The 26,555-nt window shown below is 38.4% G+C and overlaps 1 protein-coding gene across 4 annotated transcripts; it reads right to left on the bottom strand.

Moving 5' to 3' along the window:
• Positions 1–4,209: 4,209 nt before the first annotated feature.
• LOC144052461 (HHIP-like protein 1) lies at positions 4,210–26,555 on the bottom strand. Of its 4 annotated transcripts, none has more exons than XM_077566536.1 (14): positions 25,518–26,552; positions 20,321–20,585; positions 18,174–18,453; positions 17,733–17,858; positions 17,481–17,624; positions 14,935–15,047; positions 14,271–14,411; positions 12,906–12,980; positions 12,609–12,735; positions 12,377–12,522; positions 11,176–11,257; positions 10,777–10,859; positions 8,555–8,806; positions 4,210–6,502 (listed from the first exon to the last, which is right to left on the bottom strand). In XM_077566536.1, exons 1-14 carry the CDS (start codon positions 25,827–25,829, stop codon positions 5,766–5,768), a joined length of 2,883 nt encoding a protein of 960 aa, XP_077422662.1. In that variant the 5' UTR covers positions 25,830–26,552; the 3' UTR covers positions 4,210–5,765. The 4 variants fall into 4 exon arrangements, with proteins under 4 accessions (XP_077422662.1, XP_077422663.1, XP_077422666.1 ...); XM_077566537.1 differs by lacking the exon at positions 25,518–26,552 and adding an exon at positions 25,086–25,196; XM_077566540.1 differs by lacking the exon at positions 4,210–6,502 and adding an exon at positions 9,116–9,247 and having other exon boundaries at positions 8,662–8,806; positions 25,518–26,555.

Here is a 26,555-nt window from a genome sequence, read left to right as displayed (position 1 = left end):
AGCTGTAAATCATTGAAAGAATAAACCGAGACACGTAGACCCCATCGCTCCATTTAGGTTATCTGACCAGAGAGTGAGTGTGTATGCAGGTGCATGCGTGTGCGTGAGTGCTTTTATATATCTGTGTTTATATTGTGTATTTCCATGTTGAGCAGGGGCGTGCAGTGACCTTTAGAGGGGCAGGTGCTCAAAGAAAAAAAAAAAGGGGCACATGATAACATGCCTGCACTATCCATTAAAAATCGATTCTGGAATATATCGCGATATTACAGTGCGCAATTATCGAATCGATTCAATATGCGGCCGAATCGATTTTTAAACATCACTTTTTGCTGGAAATATTCAACAAAATGTGTTACTTTAGGTTAGGGTTCACACTCAAAGCATGGAAAAATGTGATATTAATGGAACATTAAGCCTTAATATTTAATTTCAGTGCTGTTCAAACATGAAACAGACTGCAACCTGTTTGTTAAATAAAGTGGCTGATAAGCCTGAAGTTTTAGCTAAAAACATTTCCATGCAAATCTTACATTGTACATGTACAAGTTTACTTATTAGTATTTTCTAAATTTAAGTAAAAGAAAAAAAATACCAATAATCAATTTATAGATTTGTTTCGTCTCGTATTAATCGAAATTGTTAGATGGTGTATATGTAGATGTGTGTGCGCGTATGTGTGTGTGTGTGTGGGGGGGGGGGGGTGGGGGGGTGGTGTATCCACTGTAAAATTCTTAATTGAAATAATGGCTAAACAATAAATCACACATAATGGAACTGTTGTTTGTCTGCAATGCCAATGGCAATCACCATAAAAATGTTTTGACATTTGTGTATGAAGAATCATTTATGAACAACAAATTTACATGAATAAAAACGATTATGTAAAATGTACATGAAATTTACATTTTAAATAACACAATTAGGATTTTTATATAGTGCAATTAGCATAAACAATGTCTTACTTTATATTTAACTTGATTCAGGTAAGAGCAAATGCCTTTTATTATTTTTCTGCAGGTGTAGATGTTAATATTTAATTATTGGGACTGTACGCAACAATTACTGTAACTGCCACATCTCAGCAAGCTACATTGTTTGTTTTTGATAAAACGCTGTGAAAAACACATTATTATTATTTTTAATTTAATTTTTTTTTATTAAATGGAATGGACTGCTATTTAAATACTGCTTAAATACTAAAAGTCCTACTACTACTACTACTACTACTATTGCTACAAGTACTACATGCGTCTTTCCACCTTGCAAGAGTCAGCAGTCCCATTCAAAATTTCCGCGGGAATTTTTCTAGTTGTTTTTCTTCTTTTTTTTGGTTCTTCATTGTCCCCCTAATTTATGAACACACTTCAACCTGTTTCTTATTATGACCTTACTCTGACCGCAAACCCCACCAAAACGAGCTGTTTTGAAAAAAAAAAAAGATTATGTAGCAATTTTCACTTATATTTTGAAGTATATTTCAATTCAGCTATCATTGAATACATGCTACAAATTGGAGTCTTCAGGAAGATTTAATTCAGATTATGAGCGAAAGTTAAAAATTCCGACATATTCTGTGTATCATAAACGCATCAGTAGTTAGAGCAGAAGCTCCATGCGCCGTACCAATGGAAGAGGAACGTTAGTTTTATCGGGGATTTTTGCCGCGGCGAAAGTGGATCGGAAGGATCGTGGTCTTTATGAAACTATGGGGGACATCTTCCCCGCGTCCTCAGAGCCAACTGCGCCCAAATGTCAGACTTCATCGCAGTTGCGAGGCTGATTACAACTTGTGTCACTACATTTCAATTAAAGCTAGGCTAGCAGGCAGCATGCTATGTGATCACGTCGACAAGATCTATCAAATAAAGGCATTGGTTTTGCTTGAGCTTTCTGCATTCCATGACCTTGGCTTTTTTTTTTACTGTGAGTGAGACTACGTAAATATAAACAGAGAGACCAATTTACCGACCGCAGAATGGGGCGCGTCTCGTAGTATGACGTCATCCAGGGATAACGTAATAATAATATGTTTTATGTAAATTATGTTGCAAAATTTTTGTTTTGAAAGGCAACAAAACTAATTTCACAAACTATTTACAAAAAAAAATAAAATAGATAAATAAATGGACAAAGGGGCACTTTGGGCATCAGTGCCAAAAGGGCACGTGCCCCGGGACCCATAGCCCCCCCCCTCTGCACGTGCCTGATGTTGAGTACGGCGGTACCACTAGCCTCAAGCATCACCCAATACTACCATCTGTGCAGCCAGCCAACCAGTGTTTGTGAGAGAGGGAGAGAGAGAGAGAGAGGAATGTATGTGAATGAATATGAAATTCCCATTTTACTGTATCTCCTTTGTCACATAGTGTATATAGTATATCCACCTCAGAGTGAAGCTAACAGAACACTGCTGCTGCATCTTGCTGCTCTGTGAAAACTGCACTGGGGCCCCAGTCATCAACAGCTGACTGTGCGCTCTTCATGTTCATCTTCTAGTCCAGGGCTATTCATTTACTAATTCAGTTGGGCCAAATTTTCAAATCAAGGAAATGTAGCCGGACCAGACACATTAGGTGGCTAGTAAACAGCCTGATAATGGCACATTTCTAGCCAATACAGATGAAAAATATTAATAATTAGGGCTGTCAAAATTAAAGGCTTAACTCTGGAGATTAATTTAAATTGATTGAAGCGTTATTTATTTTTTTAGCTGAGTGTGCAGCCAAACTTGGAAGAGTCACTGGTGGGAAGATGAATAAACATGAACAATATGTAGTTTTACTTCCTGATTTACTTGCTTGGTGCTTGTTGGAGCCCACCAAAACCTCAACACGTGAGACGATAAAAATTTCCAAATATATTGTTTTCATAATTAGATTAAGCGTATGTGAACGTTAGGATATAAAAATGCAAATTAATAATATGTTTAATTCACTTGCTCTACACATTGATGTAAACGGGATTTTATTAATAAGCATTAATAATAATGTACAGAAGATTTAATTCAATTAATTAGACAATATTTTTACCATACTGACTACACATATTAAAAAAAAAAATAACAAACATAGCTTTATGATTGATACATGCAAAGCACATGTGCTCTATATATCATAGTGTAGATACTTACTTGATGTACAGAACAGTGATCTTAAATTCTGAGCAGAAATTATGGATTTTGTTAGTTTTCCAACATAAAAAAAATATTGTAACTTGCAAGCAAACTAACAAATTGTAGCTAACAGCACTGTATTTGTTTTAGTGTCAGGACTGTTTAACAAAAGTGAGGGAAAAAATTGTGAGTCATAGCAGTTACACAGATGGCATGTTTTATTATATTTATTATATAGTTTTCTAAAATGCTTATACTTTCTTATCAGAAAGAGCTATTGGTGATAATCATGGCATTTATTACGCATTCTTACACTTTCTTCACCATCCTCTGCCTCGACTAGTAACTATTAAAAGTAGATAAATGATACTACAACAACAATAAATTGCATTGAAAGGAAGACAAAGGCTGTAAAATGTATTCTAAAATAAAATACATGCACCCGTGTGAATATTCATTCACGAACATATCCCCAAGTAGGAATGTGGCTCAATACACATTCGTGCAGTAATAAATGACTGCACAGTGTTGCGGCTCCCCCATGCGTTGCTGTCTGGGACTGCATGCAGGATGTTTCTTCAAGTCACATGGCTCATGGGGAGTGTATGCTTCATGTAATCAATGTAATAAGTCAGTCCAAGTGGAATGTGTTATAACATCTGCTGTGCTGTGGGAACGGCACAGGACGTGTTTATATGGAGCATTTGGCTCAGCAGACGTTTATAAGCAGCTCTTATATTGAGTCATCTCATTATAGTGCAAGTGGTCAAGATTTTATGGCTGGTCTGTTTAAATGTAAGCTACAAAGCTAATAAACAAAAAGCATGAAAGGGATACAAACAATGCATTTAACGCGGGCTCTTGAGAAATCGAAAACAGTTGACTGTTGTTAGGTAAAATGGTTTGTAACAAAAGATAATTATATAACATGCAGTTTTCATTCAAACTGTTACAGGCCCTTTAAATCTTGTTTTGATTACAGTACAGTTTTTTTTTATCACCACACAAGGGACTTAGGCCCAAATTGTGATTTTTATTTGATACCATTTTATAATAATACTTCAGAATAAACAAACACACAAGAGAAAAAGAGATACGTTTTGCAGTTATCTTTATTAACATCACAAACACTCGTTGCTCAGTAAATTACATTCAAAATACAGAATGTCCAGCATTTTCCTTTTCCTTGAATTTAGTATAGCACATTTAACACAATATAACATCTGAAAACTGTCAAAAGATAGTCCTGCTGAAAAAATACATTTGAAAAAATTACAAATATCATCCCAGATAACATTTGACTGTAAACCAGAGTTGTACTTCTTCCTGTAAAGAGATCTGACAAATAACTCAACTCAAACCTGTAGATACTGCTGGCGGTTAAAAATGAATATATTTGATTTTATTCATTACTACATTATTGGCAACATACTGTATATGTCATGTTTGTTATCAGTATCATTTAAAGATGCCCTTTGAGCCTTTGTCAGCCAGTGGTGAGAAGTCAGGGTCAACACTAAAAGAAACACTGACCTACATTTACTGTAAAACCATAATTCTAATATTTGTCCTATTAGATTTTATTCATTTATTCCTTAACAGTCTTTTGTGTTTATTTAGTTGCATTTCTCTTTGCTGCACGGCTTCTAGTTCATGTATGTGGATGTAACATTTGTTTTGTGCTCTCAGATGTCTTCCTTGTGCTGCCATGTCAATCTGGAATCAACTCAAGTACCGCTAGCCCATGTAACTTTAACTTCAACAATATGCGACTGTTTAATCAATCAGATTAAAATTTGTTCTCCCGAGGTCAGCTAGCTGGTTGGCGATGATGTCGGCATTTTTACATTCCCTGATTAGTTGGCTAGGACAAAACTTGCTATTGCCAACTTGGATTAGAAAAGCGTGTCTGAAGTGATCGATGCTCAATAATAAATCATCAGAATTTATGGTGATTATTTATGGTATATATTGTGAACTTGTCACAGTCGTGCGCAGTTATAATGTTTTTGTTTTTTTGTTTTTAGATGGTATTAATGGTTCTCTAATTGTGATCTACTAGTGGCGGTATTAAGAGGTGAATTAAGGACCTGCCAGTTTTCAACACAGGGTTTCAAGTATCTCAACCTTAAACATTTGATGACAGTAAAATGTTATATGTCACCTCACTACTCTAAACTTGACATTCTGATTAATATTACATTTTTGGAATAATTATGCAGCATAATCCAGCCATTTTTATCCATCCCAGGGGGTAGCCATTTTGCCACTTGCTGTCGACTGAATTTGCTCAGGGCTCAGGCAATGACCAATCACAGCTCACCTGTTTTCTGAAGCTGAGCTGTGATTGGCTGTTATCTGAGACCTAAGCAACTGGGATGTCATTTTTACTTGACAACAAGTGGCAAAATGGCCGCTTTCTGATATTGATAAACTCAATATTAACCAGAAAACCGTATTTAGACTAGTGGGGCAGCATAGAACATATAGATGTCAAGAATTTTATGGGGGGGTTGACTTCCTCTTTAAAAGAAGCGGAATGATTGTGACAACATACAGTATATAATTTTCATCTGGTTAAACTTTCTAGCAGTTTTGGACTCCTTGAGTACAGTATATCTACAGTACTTTCCTCGTCTTCGTACCAAGGCTAACCACAGATCACCCCCACATCCTCTGCGTGCGAACAGTTGTGCTTCCCCACTCTGGAGCGCTTGCACTCAAGCAGCGTCCTCTCCCCGCCCTCACACTCCACGTCGTCCAAGTAAATCCTGACGCCGCTGTCCGCCTGGCCCAGCCCGGCCCTCTTCATAATAGCCAGCGCCGTCCCGAAACCCAGCTGTCGACACACTACCGTGCCCGCCTTGGTGGTGAAAAGGTCGTCGCACACCGTCCCCCACTCCCCACGGATAAAGATCTCGACCCGGCCTCGGTCCGATAGACCGTCTGCGCTTACCAGACGGACCGAGCCGACGCGCATCCTTCCACTTCCTCTTATTCTTTTGTAACCGTAACCTCTGCTTCCTCCTCTTGGGCTTTTATTCACTTGGTTTCCTTCATGCCCGTCTGTGTTGTCCGTCTTCTCTCCTAACGTGAGCTTCCCCTCCTGTGTTTTTGTCTGAGTGGTATTTATCAGGGTTCTCTGGGGTTTATTGGGAGTGGGCTTTGGGCTCCAATATGGCGGCCGACGGGTTGTCCACCTCCTTGGATGCTCAGGATACCGTGCAGTGGTCACAGGCTTGTAGGGTTGCTTTGTGGACAGAGGAGGAGGAGGATGCGGGAGGGTTAATGGTCGCGAAGTGGGTGTCGGGTGGGGTTGAGGGGGTCTCATGTGTCTCCTTGTCGAAGCGGTGGACGAGGCTGTGGTGTAGACAGCCGAGCGATAACCTGAGGGAGAGACAGAATCACCCTCTTTACTCGAATACTGGTAGTTTCAAAAATAAATCCTCGATCGTTACTATCGCACCTCATTGACGCTATTCAAAGTAGCGCGGTTGAAGGAAACCCGTAAACACAGACACACAAGGATCATTGTCCAAACTGAGGCTGATGCAGAAACATTTATTCCAAATAAATAATGCCAATGTAACTGATTTAAATTAAAGTAGTGCAAATCTCGACATGAAAAAGGCACAATGTAGACAACATGATTGAAACTCGTGTACCAGCCAAAGGTTAGCACGCCGCTAAGTGGCATTTACACTGCAATTATACAGCACATCCACCACAACACCTGGCTTTATCATCAGAACAAATCAATTATAATCATTGGAAAACAATGCAGTTGAATATTAATTTTGTGTAAACCATAATAGTTAAGAATATTAAATAATGAAAATGAAAATGGCTTTTTAGTAGAATTACATGTCTGTGATTGTCTTGTTGCGTTACGTGAAAAGAAAAGTGACAAATATATTTTAAAGACCCTGTAAAAGGAATTCAGAGATTTGCTACTGTCGTTGCAACGGAATGTGATTGACTCTTGACAGTTGAGCAGGGTGCGGTTTCAAGGCATTCAGTGAGAGCTGAACGAGCAGCTTCATTTTTCACGATTTTGAAGCCTCATTTTATATGCTTGATGATTTTTCGGGGAACTTCAGCAATTTTGATAACAACGCTCTTTGCTGTGCTGTGTCAAATTTAGACGACATCGGTTTTCATGGAACTTTTTTTTTGCGTATTTGAATAACGTGTAATTGCACATCCCCTACATCAGGTGGCAGTGATGCTCTCATTGTCAGAGAAGAAGTATAAACTCCTCTGCAGAGTTTTACTTACAACAAATTAAAAAAAATATGTTATCTTAAAACAATTTTATAGACAAATGTTACTATTTATTGTCACAGCAGAGAGTTTGGGGGAGCACAAAATATTTTCTTCTTCCTGGTGGGCATAACAAAAACATAATAATTGAGAAGCACTGCTTTACAGGGACTTTAAAATCCATTATTCTACATTGAGATGTATCAGTTCAACTGAAATAATTTAAAGTCACTCAATTATATATAAAACATGTAAAGCTTAAGATCATAACATTCTGTGCAATATGGATCAACCATCTGATATACGTCATCAGATTTGAGTCATGATCATTTCAAATCTACCCTGAAACACATTAAATCACAAGCAAAAACTAGAAAGTAAAATTAAAAATAGGTCCTAAGAATATATCATTTAAAAAATCATGTGCGATACAGCTTTAAAGAACTCGAACTATTCATATTAAATCATAGTTTACTTTATAAATATAAATATATCCCTGGAATAGGTGTCTGAGATTTATTGATCTTGAACTTTCAGTTATTTGTAAGCAAGACAGCAATTGCAAAACAAGTAACATTTTAAACTTTAAATAGGAAGTCAACCCAAACAATTTCATTACAATAATATGTTGTATGTGCCCCAAAAAGTCTTAACAAGGCATTCTGATTAATATTGCATTTGCGGAATATGATAATATTAAGCAGCTAAATCCACCTGTTTTGATTCATCTCAGGGACGGCCATTTTGCCACTTGCTGTCAACTGAAACAGATGAGCCGTGATTGGTGGTTACCTGAGCCTTGAGCAACTGTGATGTCATTTTCAGTCTACAGCAAGTGGCAAAATGGCCACCCCTTGAGATGGATAAAAACTGGTGGATTTGGCTGCTTAATTCATACAACAAAAAATATTATAAATAAACACAATATTAACCAGAATGTTGTTTAGACTTGTGAGTCTGCATAGAACATTATTGTAAAGACATTTTTGGGTTGACTTCCCCTTTAAGGAGTAGGCCATGTAAATAACTACAAGCGTCTAAAAATATAGAGTAAAATTAGAGTAGTGCAGAAGTAAATGTCCGGTGTGACACTGATGTGAGCAGCTCGACTGGTGGATTGAATGTTAGTCCTAACAATGGACTTGTTTTGGTAGACGGGTGTACCAGTAAGCCTACCGGTGGGTGTAGCTTTGACCACAGTGGCTGCCAAGGTGGTGCGAGCCTTTGTTGCCGGTGTTGTTCTTATTGTTGGTGGGGGCGTCCTTTTTTGTTTTCTCGTAGGTGCAGGTGTTGATGGAGGGGACGAGACTTTTCTTGTTCTTGGTGACAGAGTTGTAGTTTTTCTTGTTGTTTTTCGTGTTGGTTGAATTTTTCTTGTGATTGTCGTGGGCACGGGCGTGGTCATCGGTCTCTTATCGATGACGAATTCTGCCAAAAATAAAAGCAATAAATTGGGACACAGTTATTGACTGGCTGGTATAATATACTTTCCTACTTGGATAGATTGATTACACAATTTGGCTTATTTAGATCTTTCAATGCATTTCCACTAAAATATGCACATCAGTTTGACACGTTGCAACGCTCATTATACTTGCTTGAAGTGTGAAGATGTGATGTTATATTGCGCTAGCTGCATCAGGATCTTAAGTAGTGACGTAATACCATATCAGCAACAACAATTTTTCAAACTGTGAAAAGAAATATGACACAGTGCAGTGCAAGTGCTGACAGTACCTGGAGCAGAAATCCAGCATTGATTCTACCCATTAAAATAGTTACGCTGTAACCTGGAAGAAGGCGAGGCACGGCTCCAGGAATTTTTCCCTCCCGGGGCTAAAGGGGGGCTTGACCGAAACATAGTGGGGGCTGAGAAAACAATTTATAAATATATTTTAGATTATCACGTAAAATGCCAGAGGGGCTTGACTGGGGCTACACAGATTTCTGACGGTGTAGCGCCATCCCTGAAGAAGACAGACAATTACAGTAGGGATGGGCGAGTATCGATACCAGGTGTTGGTATCGGGCTCATACCCGGCCTTATTTCAAGGTATCGGTACTCACGACAGTGGCCGATACCAGTATCGGCCACCCTCTTGTGGCCGTTTTACGATCAGAAACTAGAAATTGGAAGAATAGAAAATTGCTATTAATTTCATGCAATTTTAAAGAAAAAAAACAATGTTGGGATGCATACGTCTTTCTTTAAAATTATCTGTCATTCTTTGCGGTGGGGGGAATTTTATTAGAGATAGACCGATATGCTTTTTTCAGGGCCGATACCGATTATCTGTAGTCAGGGAAGCCGATAACTGATATTAGAAGTCAATATACATTTGCAGGAAAAAGAAAAAGTTGGTGTCAAAATTTTTAATAATAAAATAATAATAAAAACTCCAGCACTTGGCTGCTTAAATGCCTTCAAGCACATGTTTATTAAACAGCTTTTGTGGTTTGCAACATGTGAAAGTTTTTTTGTTTGCCATCAGCTTTTGTACCAACTCCCAAATAGCCACTAATTCGCGGGCTAACCATTCACCCACACACTAACCCCGGAATAACTCTCAAATAGCCGCTAAAAAACTGTTATTAGGTTAGCCCGCGAACTAATCGTTAGTTCACGGGCTAACCTAATAGCCATAATTCGCGAGCTAGCAGGTTAGCTTGCGGGCTAATAGCCGCTAATTCGAGAGCTAACCATTCACCCGCACGCTAACTCCCAAATAGCTGCTAATTCGCGAGCTAACTGTTAGCTAGTAGGCTAATTGTTCGCCCACACGCTAAACCTGGGATAAATCCCACATAACCGCTAAAAAGCCTGCTGCTAACCTAATAGCCGTTAATTGCTGCTTTTTGGCTGTTAGCACTGCACGAGCAACCAATCAGATGGTGCTGTGGGCGGGCCAATGGTGCAGGGAGTCAACAGTCGCTGACTCAGAGCAGACGGAGGAGAAAAGTGCCCATCGGACCGTTTTTTATCGGCTATCAAAACAAAAAAAGAGGCCGATGCCGATATTCTAAAATACTGAATATCTGCCGGGCGGATTATCGGTCTATCCCTAAAAAAGTGGTATTGGTAGTTGGTATTGGTATTGGTGAGATTGAGTACTCATACTGGTATCGGTCTGAAAAAGAAAAATGGCATCACTATCTATTGACTAATCAATGGACAGCAATGTACCTAGCTTTGCCTTGCACTGCCACCGACACCAAATTCAAGGGTGACTATAAAGTGGGATGATTCTGATTCAACCTGAAACAAATACTGGCGCACTTTCGGAATTGAAGTCAACCAAACCAAAAACTACTGTAAGATAAAATTATCATTTAAGATAAAAAATATTGAAGGAGTTAGTGGGGGAAAGGCATATGGGAGTATTGCAGGTTTATCTTACCTTCTTTGGGATGGAAGTGAAAAAGTTTCCCCTTTATCTTTACTGGGGAGGGCTTGATGGCACATCTACCTGGTGCTGCACGCCTGTGAGAAAGATGAAGACAATTGTGTAAACTATGTATATTGAGCGTTTAGTGTTTTTCATTTATTATTATTATTATTATTATCATTATTATTACTATTATTATTATTATTAACTGAGTCAATGTGGTTAAATATGTCCTTGAAGTTCACTAAAAAGTGGATTTTTTAAATTTTTGTTTCTTGTTGACACATTGTAGCTGAATAACACGAGATTTTTAAGTTTGATACCAAAAACAAAGAGTTGTCATTCCATGCGCAAAATGTGGTCGTAGACTCACAGCTGAAAGTGAAATGGCAGGTGTGTGACAGTGCTCACCTGGAGGGATCCACTATTTTGTAGATAATTCCTGCTCTGGCTGTTGCACTTGGGGCACCCGTGGCAAGGAAGTACAATTCACCTTAATGGAGAGGAACGAGTGAGACAAAAATGAGCTACAACATTTGAAGACAAAAAAAAAAAAAGTATTTACTGTTTGTATCGATGGTTTTGTTGTTAGATAAATGAGCTCTTAATCCACTTACATATGACCCAGTATATAATATATTATTTTTATAGTCCAGTAAAAATTGAAGTTTTTGACCATCAAATATTTAATTATTATGGACTGCTTTTTACATAGTGCTTTATCTACACCATAAAGCGCCCAAAGCCTCACATTCACCCACAGCAGTGGTTGGTTGTTGCCAGTTTAGACCTCTTTTTGAGGGTCAAGACTTGGTTTTAGAGTTTAGGCTTGAATTGGGCTATGGTTGAGCTTGGGGTAAGGAATAGGGGTAGGCAATCATTTTTGATGGTTGGGGTTAGGGGAAGGGGCTAGGAAATGCATCATGTCAATGAGATGGCCGCACAAAGATAGTAAAACAAACGTGTGTGTGTGTGTGTGTGTGTGTGTGTGTGTGTGTGTGTGTGTGTGTATTGGAATATTTGGCCTGCTATAGCAACGGCAATATTTGGCTGCTGCCTCTCGCGCCATCCCAGCAACAAGCAAATGAGAGTTTGCAAACGTGGACGCTGGCCGGCGCTGAGAGACGAACGAGCTTAGCACTACCTAGGACGAGGCTACAGGCTCGTACCACACAACGGGGATGGATTTAAAATTGGACAAAAGAGAAAATAACGACCTGGGTTCTGTCTTTGGCCATGGTACAGTGTGTGACCCTGGAGGTTAAAGTATTATTGTAAACTAAAAATAAATACCTTTCAATGGGTTGAGATGCTACGTCTAAGGGCCGATGTAGGTACATTCTGATATGCTTGAATGAGCTTGAATTTAATATTTGGATCAAATTATATTTTTCATTTATTGGACTATGAATCATTATTCAGGAAATGTACAATAAATAACTGATTCAAGTAGAAACGAGTTTGACTTTTGGCACTGATTCCAGGCAAGAGTGCTACAACTTACAAACCACATGTCATTGCTTTATAGGGCTGAGGGAAAACTACAATTCTACTTTAGTTTATATTCTAATCAGTAGACCAGTCTACAAATACCCAGAAACTGAATCCTTACCCGCCTCATCCTCTGCAAAAGAAATGATGTATTTATAGTAGCTGTTAATGAGTTTGGGGAAGCTGCAGGTCTGGTCTCGTCCCATACAGATTTCGTTGTACTGCCAATCACCTGTTGCCACATTCTCCATCAAGGACATCAGGCGGCTGGGAACCAACAACACACATATTCAAATGGCTGTAATAAGAGCTGCAGGAACGTTTCTACGTGCGAGCACGGCAGAAGTACGCACCCACTCATGAAGTCCCCAAAGATGTAGAGTCCATTCAGATTGGGCATCTGGCAACCTCTGTAGATGTACCCCCCCGTCACTGATTTACCCATTTTATGGGGGTAGGCAAAGATAGGCAAGATGTCATCTATGGAACAAACAGCACATCATTGTTATTGAAATGAATTGAATGATTTGGGGTGTTTTTCAGAGCGCCGTATTTAGTATCAATGTAAAACTTCTCAATGATTTTGCAGCAACTTTCTGCGCAGCGCTGCACAAGTAAACGACATAAGACGTTAAATAAAATGGCCTCACCCAGCGATGAGTTGCGACAAAGTTTGCGATCGTAGCAGCTGAAGCCTTCTTTTGCCCTCCATCCGTAATTGCCTCCTTCAAACACATGGCATTGGTAATTGAACATGTTCTTTGAAATCACACTTCATAATGAAAAACCTGAAAGAGGAAGTCAACCCTCCCCTCACAAAATTCTTGCCAATAATATGTTCAATGCAGCCCCACTCGTCTAAATACTGTATTTTGGTTGAAATTGTGTTATAATCCAGCAGTTTTTTTAATCAGTATCAGAAGGCGGCCATTTTGCCATTTGCGGTCGAGTGAAAAGGACATCACAGCTGCTCAGGTCTCAGGTAACAACCAATCACAGCGCAGCTTCAGAAAACAGGTGAGCTGTGATTGGTCATTGCCTGAGCCCTGAGCAACTTTGATGTCACCTTCACTCAAAAGCAAGTGGCAAAATGGTCACCCCCTAAGATAGCTAAAAACAGCTGGATTTTGCCGCATAACTCACATTCCACAAATTTATTATTAACCAAAATGTCATATTTCGACTAGTGAGGTCACATATAACATATTACAGACGCTCCCCTACTTACGAACATTCGAGTTACGAACAACGGTACATACGAACATGTCTGCGCGTACAGTATGTCGAAAAATGTTCGGGAAGAGATGCTGTAAGTTAGATTTTGTATTGCGCGTAGTGCTTCTTTCCGCCGCTAATACCGACGATTGGCGCTGTGAGAGCTCATTGGAGGCTGAGCAACGTGTCAAGGAGGAGGAGGAAGAAACGCCGGTCCCCATGAAGCAGGAAATAACTTTTGAAGCCGATTCCAGCGACGACGAAGAATCTCTCATGATATAAAATCCTCCTCTTCCTCCTCCTCCATCATCTCTTTAAACATCAAGTACATCTTCCAAAAGTAAGTTAAACTTCATTTTATTTATCTTATTACGTACATGTACATACTGTGTGTGTCTCTCGCTCTCTCTCTCTAACATACGTAGTACAGTACAGTACTGTACGTATTCTCTCCATTTTATTAAAAGTTTTTTTCAGTACAAACCAATGCAGGTTACTTGTACAAGCCTTAAACATACTTATATAAACCTTCAATATACTTATATAGGCATTAAACATAAATTATAATACAAAATATAGCACTGAAGCAACTTACGAACAAATTCACCTTACGAACGATCGTCCGGAACGTAACTCGTTCGTAAGGTGGGGAGCGTCTGTATTGTCAATAAATGTTTAAAGATTGACTTCATCTTTAATCGTGTATGGTGGTCTGATAAACTTGTTAATAACTGTGAGCACTTTTTTAGACAGAGCTATGATTTGGATAACAATGGAAGGAGAAAAAAAAATCAATGTACCTTTAAGTATGAGGTCTACTTCCTCATATTTGTTCTGCCCAACATCACCACAAAACATCCGGCCTCGACCAAAGCCTGTCTTTGGGTCTCCACGGTCAATAGAGCAACGCCACATGTTGCGCACACCAAACGCGTAAATCTCTACAAGGGGACATTTACACACAAATGAATGGAGCTGTGCAACAAAATGTTAACTCAATCGCACCCAGCCCTTTTCATTGAAGCAACCCCCTTCGCTCCCGGCTGTTCAACTGGATTTTGATTGATTTTGCAAGGCCCATTGAACATTGTGTTCTTTGGCTATAAAACATGGAGCCTCCCAAAAGAACGATTAGAGTCTCTTCTGTCATCAGGAAAAATGTTCTTAGCATTGGAATATAGCTAAGTTTCATCATTATTCACAAACCTGTTGAAAACATTGGCAAAAAGAGCTTGTTGCAACATGGCCCTAGCTGATCTCTTATACTCTGCTGCCACCTGATGGCCGTTTTTGTGATAGCTACAATTTCTTTAAGCCATCTCTTCATGTCAGAAGCTGCATCAAAGCCTTCTGTATGCTCTTGCGTAAAAAACAACAACATAAAAACATGTTTTGGGAGTGAAGGACAAAGTATTGAAAAACTGTTTTAACACATTTTTGGGTTTGAATGAGTTAAGCATGTACCTGGGCGGCTCCCCTTCTCTCCTAGAAATGGGTTGTCTGAAGGGATGCTGTATGGGGCACCGTCATCGTTGTTGTTAATATCAACACGTAGCACCTTGCCAAGGAGGACTGACCTACGAAGGTAGAGTGTTAAAATATAGACTGTGATGTTTTATTTTTGCTATTGAACAACCCCGGCAACAATCAACTCAAACTGGATTGAATGATCAAACCGGCTTTAGTAGATGGCAGCTACCACTTCTAGTAGTCCTTTTTTCTCTCCGTAAACTCAACCTCTCACAACCGTCCAAATACCAAAGTGTGGCAGCCCGCAATGTGTAGTGTCAATATTAGACTTGGCCGAGTGTATCCTCCTTCATTCCCAACGGAGTTAAACTGCGTGTCAACACAACCACTCAGAGACAGCTAAACTGTAGCTGTCTAGAGACGTGGTTTCAGGTTGCAATCACCGAACCACTAAAAAGATGCTACATTCATGTTTTTTATTGGAGGGTTTCACCAGACAGAGATTAATACTGAAGATGATATACTGTACGTCTATTTATTTCAAACGAGCGTAATTTAAAGAGTGAGTCGTGACACGTACTGTACTTGTTTTGGTTGCTATTTATGATGAAAGTGTTACGTGACATTATTCTTTAAATACGAGCAGATGAGTCAGAGCCACATTGCCTGTTTTCGCCTGGAGACACTGTGGCTTCATCAAAGTGAGTGATGACATTTCATAGCATTCATTGGTTTTTAAATTGCATAGTGTAACGTATGGGAATAAAAACAGGCTAAGAAACGGTCTATTAATTTACTAGTCATGCTTTTACGTGATTTCAAAGGTGAGTAACACTGTTTATTAAAACGGTACAGGCAATTATCTCTGCAGTCATTTTAGGAAGCCCATTAATTAGGTCATTGTCCCCTGACATAATTTTCATTGCGTGAACATATTACTGTTTTTATATTTTGCCTACCACCCAATTTTTTTTTTTGTTTGTTTTTTTTATTTGATTTTTTTTTTGTTGATTTTTTTTATTTGGTTTTTTTTTGTTGATTTTTTTTTTGATTTGATTTTTTTTTTTGCCTCAGGTCAGCAGACCAGACACAATTGGAGGTACCAAGGACAAAGAGGAGGCTTAAAGGGATTATTTTATTTATTTATTTATTTATTTATTTATTTATTTACTCACTCAATTACCTTCATCTTGTCATTAATTTATTGATATAAAGTTTATGTACTTGTATACTTAAAATATTTGTTTTGTTTTCTTGTTTTACTTATCTTTACTGCATGGCCGATTTCAGTTCCATGTACAACACTTTGTATAGAGCAATGCTTGTTTTAAAGTGCTTTATAAATAAAGTTGAGTTGAGTTGAGTTGAGCCTTTCCCGAGCAAATTACCGCGGAGCAGTCCCAGATTGATATTTTGGAGAACTCCCTTGACTGAATCACAATATCAATCTGGCTATTGCCAGTTTAAGGAAGCGCATCCAGTCTAATCTAATGTCTAAATCTCTGCAGAGGTAAGTTAGACCTTGTGCTGGTATTTTCGCAAGAAACTAAAGAAGCAAGGAGGTAATTTTTAAAAAATTCCTGTAATCATTGTGTGACTTGATGATTGAGGTGACAGTTTAAAGGCGCTTTGAGTGCCTTCAAAGTAGAAAAGATTGATTCAAGTGAAGCACATTGGTTATTTTTGTCACTTTTTGCATGCCCTCTCAGGGGTGGCCACACCAAGTTACTTGAATAATTTGTTTAGCACAGGTTTTTACCAGAGGTGGGCACTTCCGTCAATCATTAATTCCTGTCAATGATGATGCCCACTTTTTGGTGAGTGCTTCAGAAACTTCAGCAAATGCTTGATAATGCGAAGCCTCACAAAAATGCACGTAGTGAGGAGGACCGTGTGTACTCATCTCAATCGATGGAAGTAATCCTGTTTCACTCGGTGCTCAGTCTGTGTAATTTTTCAAGGCTTCGTGTCATTGTACACTCACCGAAAGGTGGGCATCGTCATTGACAGGAATTTATGTCAAAACTGTCACCTCAATCATCAAGTCACACAATGATTACAGGAATTTACAATCACGGAAAAAAATTACCTCCTTGCTTCTTTAGTTTCTTGCGAAAATACCAGCACAAGGTCTAACCTACCTCTGCACAGATTTAGACATGCATTGCGCTAGACTGGGCACAAAAATAGAGATCTTGTACTTGGGCTTAAATTGATTTGGAATTCAGTGCGGCAAACTGTATTTAAATCCAAATGCATCCTTTTGAATAGAGCTTCCATCATCAGTAACCTCATATATTGTATTTGATGGCTTAAGCCTATGTTTCACAAGAGATTTTATTAGGTATGGTTAATAACTGCACTTGTATGGGAGGCCTACAGTTCGTAAGCGTAATCAAATACATTGGAAGGTGTCATATGTCTTACTATCAAGTCAAATGAAGCACAAGTATTCACTTTAAAGTTTTTACTAACACAAACAAATACCGTAGATCTCTCAGGAGCACTTGTGAGTCACGCAATGATTTGGTAATACTCACTTGTTCTGCGAGTTGCCAAATTTTCCAAACGGGTCCCCAGCTCGGCCGCCATCCCCAATGAAGATGTACAAATATCCATCATGGCCAAACAAAAGCTGCCCCCCATTGTGATTGGATGCTGGTTCCACCAGCTCCAGGATGGTTCTACATCAAATTGTGAAAACAAGAGACGTAATTGAAAAATTGTGCATGCAGATCAGCAAAAAGTGTGCAAATATGTCCCCAAATAATACAGCATCCTCCCCCCCTCACCTCTCTGAGTTGTGGTCAAGTTGGTTGTCATCATGTGCCGACAGCGTGAACTCGCTGATGCGTATCCTCTCCTCCTTCTTGACGGACACCGAGTAGTAAACATACGCTTTCCTCACAGCGGTGAACCTGCAGGTAATTACACAAGTTCACAGTCAAACTGGAGGAGTTTTTACTATTACCCGACCCACCTTTTTTTTTTTTATAAGTGAGACTTCAAAGAACTGAATTGGAACTTGATGTCAACACAATCTAACAGTTTTGGGATGAACAAGGATTAGAGAGTTTGTCTTTCAGGCCCATCTGTCCAACACATGACTTCACAAATGTTCTTGATTGAATGGACAAAAATTCCCACAGATTCTAGTTTTCCAAGATATGAGGATAGCGCCATATTTCTTTCAATTGTCAGTGTTTGACGGTGAAAAAAGTGAGAGTACCCACCTTGGATGCAGGGCTATGCACAGGAAACCTCTCTCGTCCCCGGCCCAAGGTGACGTCAGGACAGCCCGAGTGAGGTTGAGGAAGGGACGATCGATCCTGGAGCCGTTGGGCAGGTAGACCCACACGTAGCCCAGTTGCTCCGCCACGAAGAAACGATGCGTTCCGTCATCTGCGTGGACCATAGCCACCGGGTTCCGGAGCCCATTTGCAACTTCCTGCAAGCATATCTCCAGACAGCCCTCGGCGTCCTCTCGAACCAAACCCAGGTTAGCGTTTAGTTCTGCAGATGGACAAGTGTCAAGCTATCAATGATGTGTGCATATTACAAAGATATTTTTATCTAACATAAAATCACGTGAATAAGACGCACATGTGTATAATACATACCACAAAAATCACATTTAAATTTTATTTTATTTTTTTCATTCTCTGTACTTGTGTATAAAACAATCCCCCTATTTACTGGTATTCTTTGTTATCAGAGTGAATAAAATAAATTAATAAAGATTCAAAACATATGTTTTTAAATCCAGGTTGAAAGATGATCAATGTATTTCAAGGTAAGTATTCAATGTTGCACTTTCAGTTACAGTATGTGAAGCATATTGAGGTTTTTCATCGTGTGTGAAGTGCACCATAAATTAGGGATGTCAGGATAACAACAATATTGTGATATTGCAATATTAAAATTTGCACGATATCGTCATCATCAATTCATCTCACAATATTAAAAGCAGCACATCTAAGGTGAGGTTATGTTCCTTTAGTGCAGTTCCAGCACACTCTGCCGGTTAGTTAATTAGTACAGTTTAATTTTAACTAGGCATGTTTTGGCCCCCTACCTTTAAGACCCATGCTAATGGCCAGATGAAGAGAACGTAACACGTTTAAGTTCCTCCGCAGATTGATTCAGTTCACATTATGTGCATGCATTAGCAAGAGCCTCAATATTAAGTGTTTGTATACCAATACTAGTCAATGGAAATTGATTAAATTTCCACTGCACTGCGTCAAAACATATTGCAAGTGGTTCATGAAGCTTCATTTTCCCATTGACTACCTGTACTATTTGAAATATATGTATAATTATGACATCAGCCACTCATTAGCATTGTATAGATGCAACATTATGACATCAGCCACTCATTAGCATTGTACAGAAGCAACATTTCCATGTAATTGCTCATTTTATTTGTATTTTTTGTTCTACAGAAACTGCAACCACACAACTAAATTAAACAGTCCAAAGAGAAAACCAAACAAAATACAAAATACTCTAACCAAACATACTGCAACCCGTTACCACTCCCATAAATCAGTCATATATGATAACTTACATTGATGTTTCTGCATTTGGCAATTTATTATTATATTATATTATTAGTATGGGATTTTTTTTAATGGGCTTTAGGGGAACTGATGAATACACATACGCTCGCACGCACGCACGCACACACACACACACACACACATACACATACTCACCCACATACAAAAAAAAAAAAATATATATATATATATATATTTAAAAAAATAAAAAATAAAGTAAATAAATAAATGAGAATTTTTTATTTTATTTTTATTTTTTTTTTTTAAAAAGGAGAGCAATGATGTCAAATCGAATGAACAATACTGAGCTCTCCTTAGAAAAAAAGAAAAAAAATCAGTCATATATATTTCAATGTCTCCAAAAAAATGAGCTACATAGACCATGATCATTTGAGTCAATAGAAGCACATGACAATAAAATTTCTTTGTCAGTGCAGTTATTATGTACAAAAACACAATAATGTGCTTTTTTTATGAGCATTTTATTTTTCTTGTTCTTTTTTTCAACAATATCATGAGGTTTTTTTTACAGTATTGTGAGCTTTTTTAATATCACCAACCTCCCCACGATATTGTGATAAATATTTTATCGGGAGGTTCATATCATGACATTTAGATCGTATTAAGATCGTTTGGATATCAATCAGCGATTTATGTTATGTTTGTAATTTTATTTATTTATTTACAGCCCCTAGGTTTTGCTTAGGTACTAGTTTTGATTAAATTACAGGAACGTGGACAAGATACTTGATCCTCATTCACTTTCCACATTTCATGCGTGTTTGAGTCTTGCTGTGCTTGCGTTTGTGTTGACTTACCTTCATTTGTCAAGACATTCGGGTAGCAGTACTGTTTGTCCTTGAGCTCCAGAAATTCGCAGAACAGTCTGTGATCTTCCTCAAGTGTGGCGCTCAGATTTGCATAGTGCATCGGGTTCCCTCGGTCCTCCAGGAGGAGACTCAGCGTGTATCTACACTGGTTCCAGTAGTCGTTGCAATAGTTGCCACACAGTCCTGGCAATATGCGCATGGGTGTGTTTGCGTCCTCTGCGTCGTACAGGTGGGCAGCATATGGCGAACACTCCTGCACATGGGTTAGAAATAGACGTTTCATTCATTACTTAACCGTTGTAAAGTTTGTCATTTATTTTACAGCGAGCTCATTATTGCAAAAAAACAAAGAAGCTTGGAATCTGAATCAAACCGCAGTTTATGTATTAATGGACCTTGCAGTGAGCACTGAAATTGACTTTCCCAAACTTTCCTCACAAAATTTGAAGATGAATTTCTGAGATGAGGAATTAAGATTTATTCCTGCATTCAGGCTTTTATTGATAGTATTTGTCAGCGCTTTCAAATGAACTCAGTAAATCAAGTCAAAACAAATCATTCCGTGAGAGGTTCACCCACGTGGTCTATTTACAGCAACTCACTTTTCTGCTGTTTTCCAGCTAACGCAATGATGTCATCAGTTTGCATCAGAAAACTTGGCTCCATGCTACAAAAACAATGAATTAATGAATGATCCTATTATGCTATTTATATTAAATTATGCAAGCAGAACACTGCAAACAGCTGTGGCAGAGAAATACCTAAATGTTGATTTTGGATGTTTTCTTTCCACTAAAAAAAAAAAAGGGAAAAAAAGCTCTAACTAACATTTCTGGGCCTTAATGTAGTCATATATGATTTCCTTAGCTCTGTAAAGAAAAATATCATAATACTGGTTTGGCAATCTGGATGTCTTTCTTTGCACAAAATAAATAAGCACTGCAGTCATGAAGACATTTGACAATATAGGAGTAAAAGTTAGCAACGTACATAAATAGAGGTTGTGTGTGTTTATTCCCCTGCAGCTGCCTCACCAAAGTCCAGCCAGGCCTTTGGTTATACAGCTTGTGCTTGTGTGTGTGTGTGTGCGTGTGTTTGCGCTTGTGTAAGTGTAGCATGGTATAAATGGATCCAAGACTAGGTTCAGCCGGTTATTAAGTCGAAACCACGCTCTCAACCACACCCAGAATGGTGAACTAAAGGCACACGGAGACGCACGATCCAAACCATAGTGCGGTTGAGGCTGTGAAGTGGACTTGCCTTTTTGGACAATAAAAAAAAAAAAAATGATATTTCAGAGTTGTCAACTTGTCGTCTGATTGATGACACTCTTGCTTAAGTGCATTGTCATATTTATTAGCCCATGGAAAAGCAAGATTGTATCATCGTCTGAGCGTGTTTACGTCCCCAGTTTATTTTTTTTTATTTCGTTACGACATAATTTGAATCATGGAATAGGGTTTATTTTTGTTTCATTTATTTATTTATTTTTAGCATATAACACGTCAAAGTTTTGTTTGGATCATGTTTACAACTGATGTTTAGATTTGGATTTTTATGATCTCACATGAGCCAAAAATGGAATATGTGTCGTGGGAAGCTATTTTATTTGAATTTTTTTTACATTGATACCCCTTCTATCAAAAGCTGATACATATTTTTTTTTATCAGTGTGGGAGTTGCGGACGGAAGATTTTTTTAGATTTATGGCCCCTTGATCAAAAGCAGATTCCCCTTCAACAAGACAAAGCTGTCAGTGCCGGTGGACTATCATTCAAAAATTTGGACACAAAGTGTTTATATATAATTAGTGCGTCGGTTTACAGTTAATTTAAAAAACCCTTTAACGCCACAATTTTTTTTACGTGCGATTAATGACCGCCTCTTACTTGGAAAGGCTGTATTGGGGGAATTCCAGTTCCAATGCAGCAGACACATCCACATCGAAATTTAGCAGGAGTTAATTTAATAATAATGCATATATTTGTGGAGACTGGCGTCAAGTTGTATTTTACAATTTTTTTAAATGTGCAGAATTTCACAAATTACTTCATGTTAAAAATTACATAGCTTCTAATATGAAAAGAAAAATGCACTGAGCTGTTACCAATGGCTTACAAATGCAATTATGCCATCTAGTGGAAGAAAAATTACCTCAACACAAATCAATATCACACTTATTTTTAACTTTAACTCAATTCTATGAATTATTATGACATTACTGTATCAATGAATAAAATATTTCTATGAGTTTAACATTTGTTTCCACTTTTATGTTAACAAGTATGAAAAAAATATTTTATTGCACATTTTACTGTACATTTAGAACAGATGTGAAATGTGTAATTAATCGCGAGTTAACTATTGAAGTCATTTGATTAATTACAATTAAAAATTGTAATTGCCTGACAGCCTTTTTATATATATATGAAGTATCCTCCATTTTCACAAGAAATTTTTATTTTTTAAATCCTTTTTAAGAAATGACAGTCATACTCAAAATCCACACAAGACAGTTTTGAATGTTTGCGCTATAATATATGCATTTACTCTTCTATGATATCATTTTCATTTCAGGGCTGGCCATTTTAAACACATAAACACATGCACACACATCTCCAACCATAATAAAAAGTTTCTATTTCCGTTGTATCAACATCAGTTTATCTCCTGCGCAATGCATTTGTTATCTCATTTAGAATCTTCTCTTTGATTTCTTCATCCCTCACGGAGGAAATTCAAAAATATCCTGTCCCCTGGCCAGAAGAGGATGTGAATGTTTGTTTGGTCCGTGAAGTTTGTGTGGAGGATCCCTCTCACTCTCATTGAAATCAGTGCCAAGAGGTTCCCACAGTGTTGTTTGGAACAAAGACTCTCAGTGTAGTGCCTTCATCAAAAGAAATGTATCCAGGAAGTGGCCTAAGTGGGCCTTCTTTAAAGTCGCCATCAATAACTGACCAAAAAAAAAGGTTTGAGTAATAAATAACTATGTGTTTGCCATTGATTTTTTTTTTCAAGAACTACTAATGTAACTGTCAATTCATTCCAGAAACACTCCCCTCGTGTTTTGAGAGCACGTCTGTAGACTGTAATTACCGCAGCGTTAGAAACCTATACTTTACGAGTCAGAAGATATGTCATTGTCTTAACATCATGCACTTTTTAGTTCCTGTGTTAAATCCTATCTGAGGTTTATGGCCCAATCTCTAATTGCACTAGGCACCTTTTAATTCACACTTATATATTATATGGTTACAATTCTGAGTTGCACAACCAGGATCCAATTATGCAATCGGCGAGGCGGGACTAGCGTCACGGCTGGCTGTGCCAAGAAGCAAGTCGTGGGATTTGGAGTTCAAGTCAGGCTCCAGTGTAGGACCACTGAGGCCAGAAAAGAGACCTAAATGTAGCCAGGCGGAAATGGACAGCTGTTTATTAGGGTTGCAAAGTCCTCGGCGAGGAAATTGCAGCAGACTGGCGCAGTGTGAGTCATTGTTTTCAAAATAGCTTTAAGTGCTACCCATTCAGACCGCGTCTGCTGCCTCTGAACTGAAAGTAACGTGCACGTTAATATGGTCATTCGATCCTCCAATGAGAATGAACGCATGCAGTTGAAAGACCGGCGCGTGTCCGAAAAACATTACATAAGAGGATGAATGTGTATGTTGTGGTTTCTTTCATATGACAATAAAAAGTGACACAAAATGTATTTAGCTCATTTGAAAGATGATGCATGCTTAGTTTTGCTTGGATATATTGTAATTGATGTGTAATTAAGCTACATATTTCTCTTACTATAATATGGCATATACAGTAATATACAAAATATACTGTATATTTTTTTGTCAACTAGACACCACATTTTGCAGGCATGAAAATGTATATCAATTTATGTTTAAACTTAACAAATTTAAACTTAGCAAGTCTGCCTCACAGGTCTGAGGTTCTGGGTTGAAATCTTTGCATACGGCCTTTCTGGGTGGGGTTGACATGTTCTGTTAGGTTAGATTAATCGAAAACTCTAAATTGGTGTGAACGTGACTGTTAATTCTTATCAAAATTATCAACATTATTAATGTGTCCAATGATTGCCTGGCAACCAGACCATCTAATATTTTACCCTAATAATGGCAACATAGAAAATGGACGGGTGGTTAAACGTTTTATTTATTCGAGCTAAACTACTATTACATGCTTATTACATCATTATTACAATTTGTACAATGTATGTTGTTTTGTGGCTTGTATTTCTTTGTAGTATGATCATCGGGCCAATGAATAAAATCACTATCATTGTTTCAGAAGCCATCAATTACAATATATGAAATGCTTACTTGGCAGACAATGCTGCACAGGTGACATAACCAGAATGATCAAAGTGCTTTATGATGGAGTAAAACCTGACTGACAACTGATGATCGTTTTCCTCATCATAGCAAATTTGGTGTACTATTAATAATCTACGTAAATTACTACGCTTATGACATGCTTATTACAATGTGTGTGTTGTATTTCTTTGTAGTATGATCATAGGGCCAGTTAATATAATCACTATCATTGTTTTAGAAGTCAACAATCGCAATATAGCAAATGCTCACCTGGCAGACGATGCTGCGTACTATTTATATTCTATATAAATAACTATTACATATTTATTACATGCTTATTACAATGTAAGTTGTATTTCTTTGTAGTATGCTCACAGAGCCAATGAATAAAATATGCATAATTTCAGAAAATATCGAATGCTTACCTGGCAGAGGATGCTGCGTATGTACCTTGCACAGGTGACATAACCAGAATGATCAAAGTGCTGCATGATGGAGTAAAACCTGCCTGACAACTGATGATCGTTTTCCTCATCACAGCAAATTTGGTGTACTATTGATAATCTACATAAATTACTATGCTTATGACATGGTTATTACAATGTGTGTGTTATATTTCTTTGTAGTATGATTATAGGGCCAGTTAATATAATCACTATTATTGTTTTGGAAGTCAATAATCGCAATATATCAAATGCTCACCTGGCAGATGATGCTGCGTACTATTTATATGCTATATAAATAACTATTACATATTTATTACATGCTTATTACAATGTGTGTTGTATTTCTTTGTAGTATGCTCACAGAGCCAATGAATAAAATATACATAATTTCAGAAAATATCAAATGCTTACCTGGCAGAGGATGCTGCGTATGTACCTTGCACAGGTGACATAACCAGAATGATCAAAGTGCTGCATGATGGAGTAAAACCTGCCTGACAACTGATGATCCATTTCCTCATCACAGCATCCGAATTTGGCGTACTCCTTGCAGAAGCGCAGTGGCTTCTGGGGCTCGAACGGCGGCTTGTAATCCAAACACTGAGGATGACAGCACCCCCACTCCACTTGGGTGAGCAGCAGCAGCATGGTAATAAGGAGATGAGGCGGCAAGTCCCAACCTGAGAGCCGATGATGTTTCAGGGTGCATTTTGGCAAAGTCATTTTTTTTTTAAAGTTCAGTAGGGTTTGACTTAACTTGCTAGTATTGTAGTGAGTCAGTTTGACAATGCTAAGTGTGTGATGTGAAGTGAACAGGTGTCATGAGAGCATATACTCATCGCTCATCACACCTGTTTGCAAATTGACCGACAGCTCACATATCACACCTGCCTGACAAGCTGTTCTAAGAGTAAAAAGAAAACTGGACGAAGAAAAAAAGTCCCCGTGATCCAGTTCCAGTGCTTTCTTTTGAAAATCTGCTGAGCATCTGCCCAGGTGATGTGTGATCGATGTCGCCCACAAAGTCCTCAGCGTGTCCCCAGAATGTCTCCTTGAGCTTCAATCTTGAGAAAAACACATTTCTTTCCCTCACATGAGAAATTGTCCAAAACAAAACATTTGCCGAATGCTAAAGCGACCCTGGCGAAAGCAGCCGCATGGCAAGGATACAAACGCAGCCTCCAAGATGTGGTGCGAATCGCGCTAAAAATGAAATGAAAGCTGCCTCAGCCTTCTGTCTTGCAAGCGACGGTTCCTGTTTTTGTTTTCTCAGGACATGTGCTCGCTAGCGAAGGGACAGCCGGGGAGAGAGGCTCCTTTCATTCAGACATGCAGCGAGCCACGCTGCAGCTCTTTTTGAGATCCCTCCCCTCTTTGCGTCTTTCCTCCACCTCCTGTCCCCGTCTCGCTTCTATCCCTCCGCTCGCCTACAAACGCACGCGCATTCCT

The sequence above is a fragment of the Vanacampus margaritifer genome, chromosome 5 (genome assembly GCF_051991255.1).
Source record: "Vanacampus margaritifer isolate UIUO_Vmar chromosome 5, RoL_Vmar_1.0, whole genome shotgun sequence".
NCBI classification, from domain to species: domain Eukaryota; kingdom Metazoa; phylum Chordata; class Actinopteri; order Syngnathiformes; family Syngnathidae; genus Vanacampus; species Vanacampus margaritifer.
The sequence above is the reverse complement of the archived record's forward strand: the minus strand, read 5'-3'. Positions and strand labels throughout refer to the sequence as shown.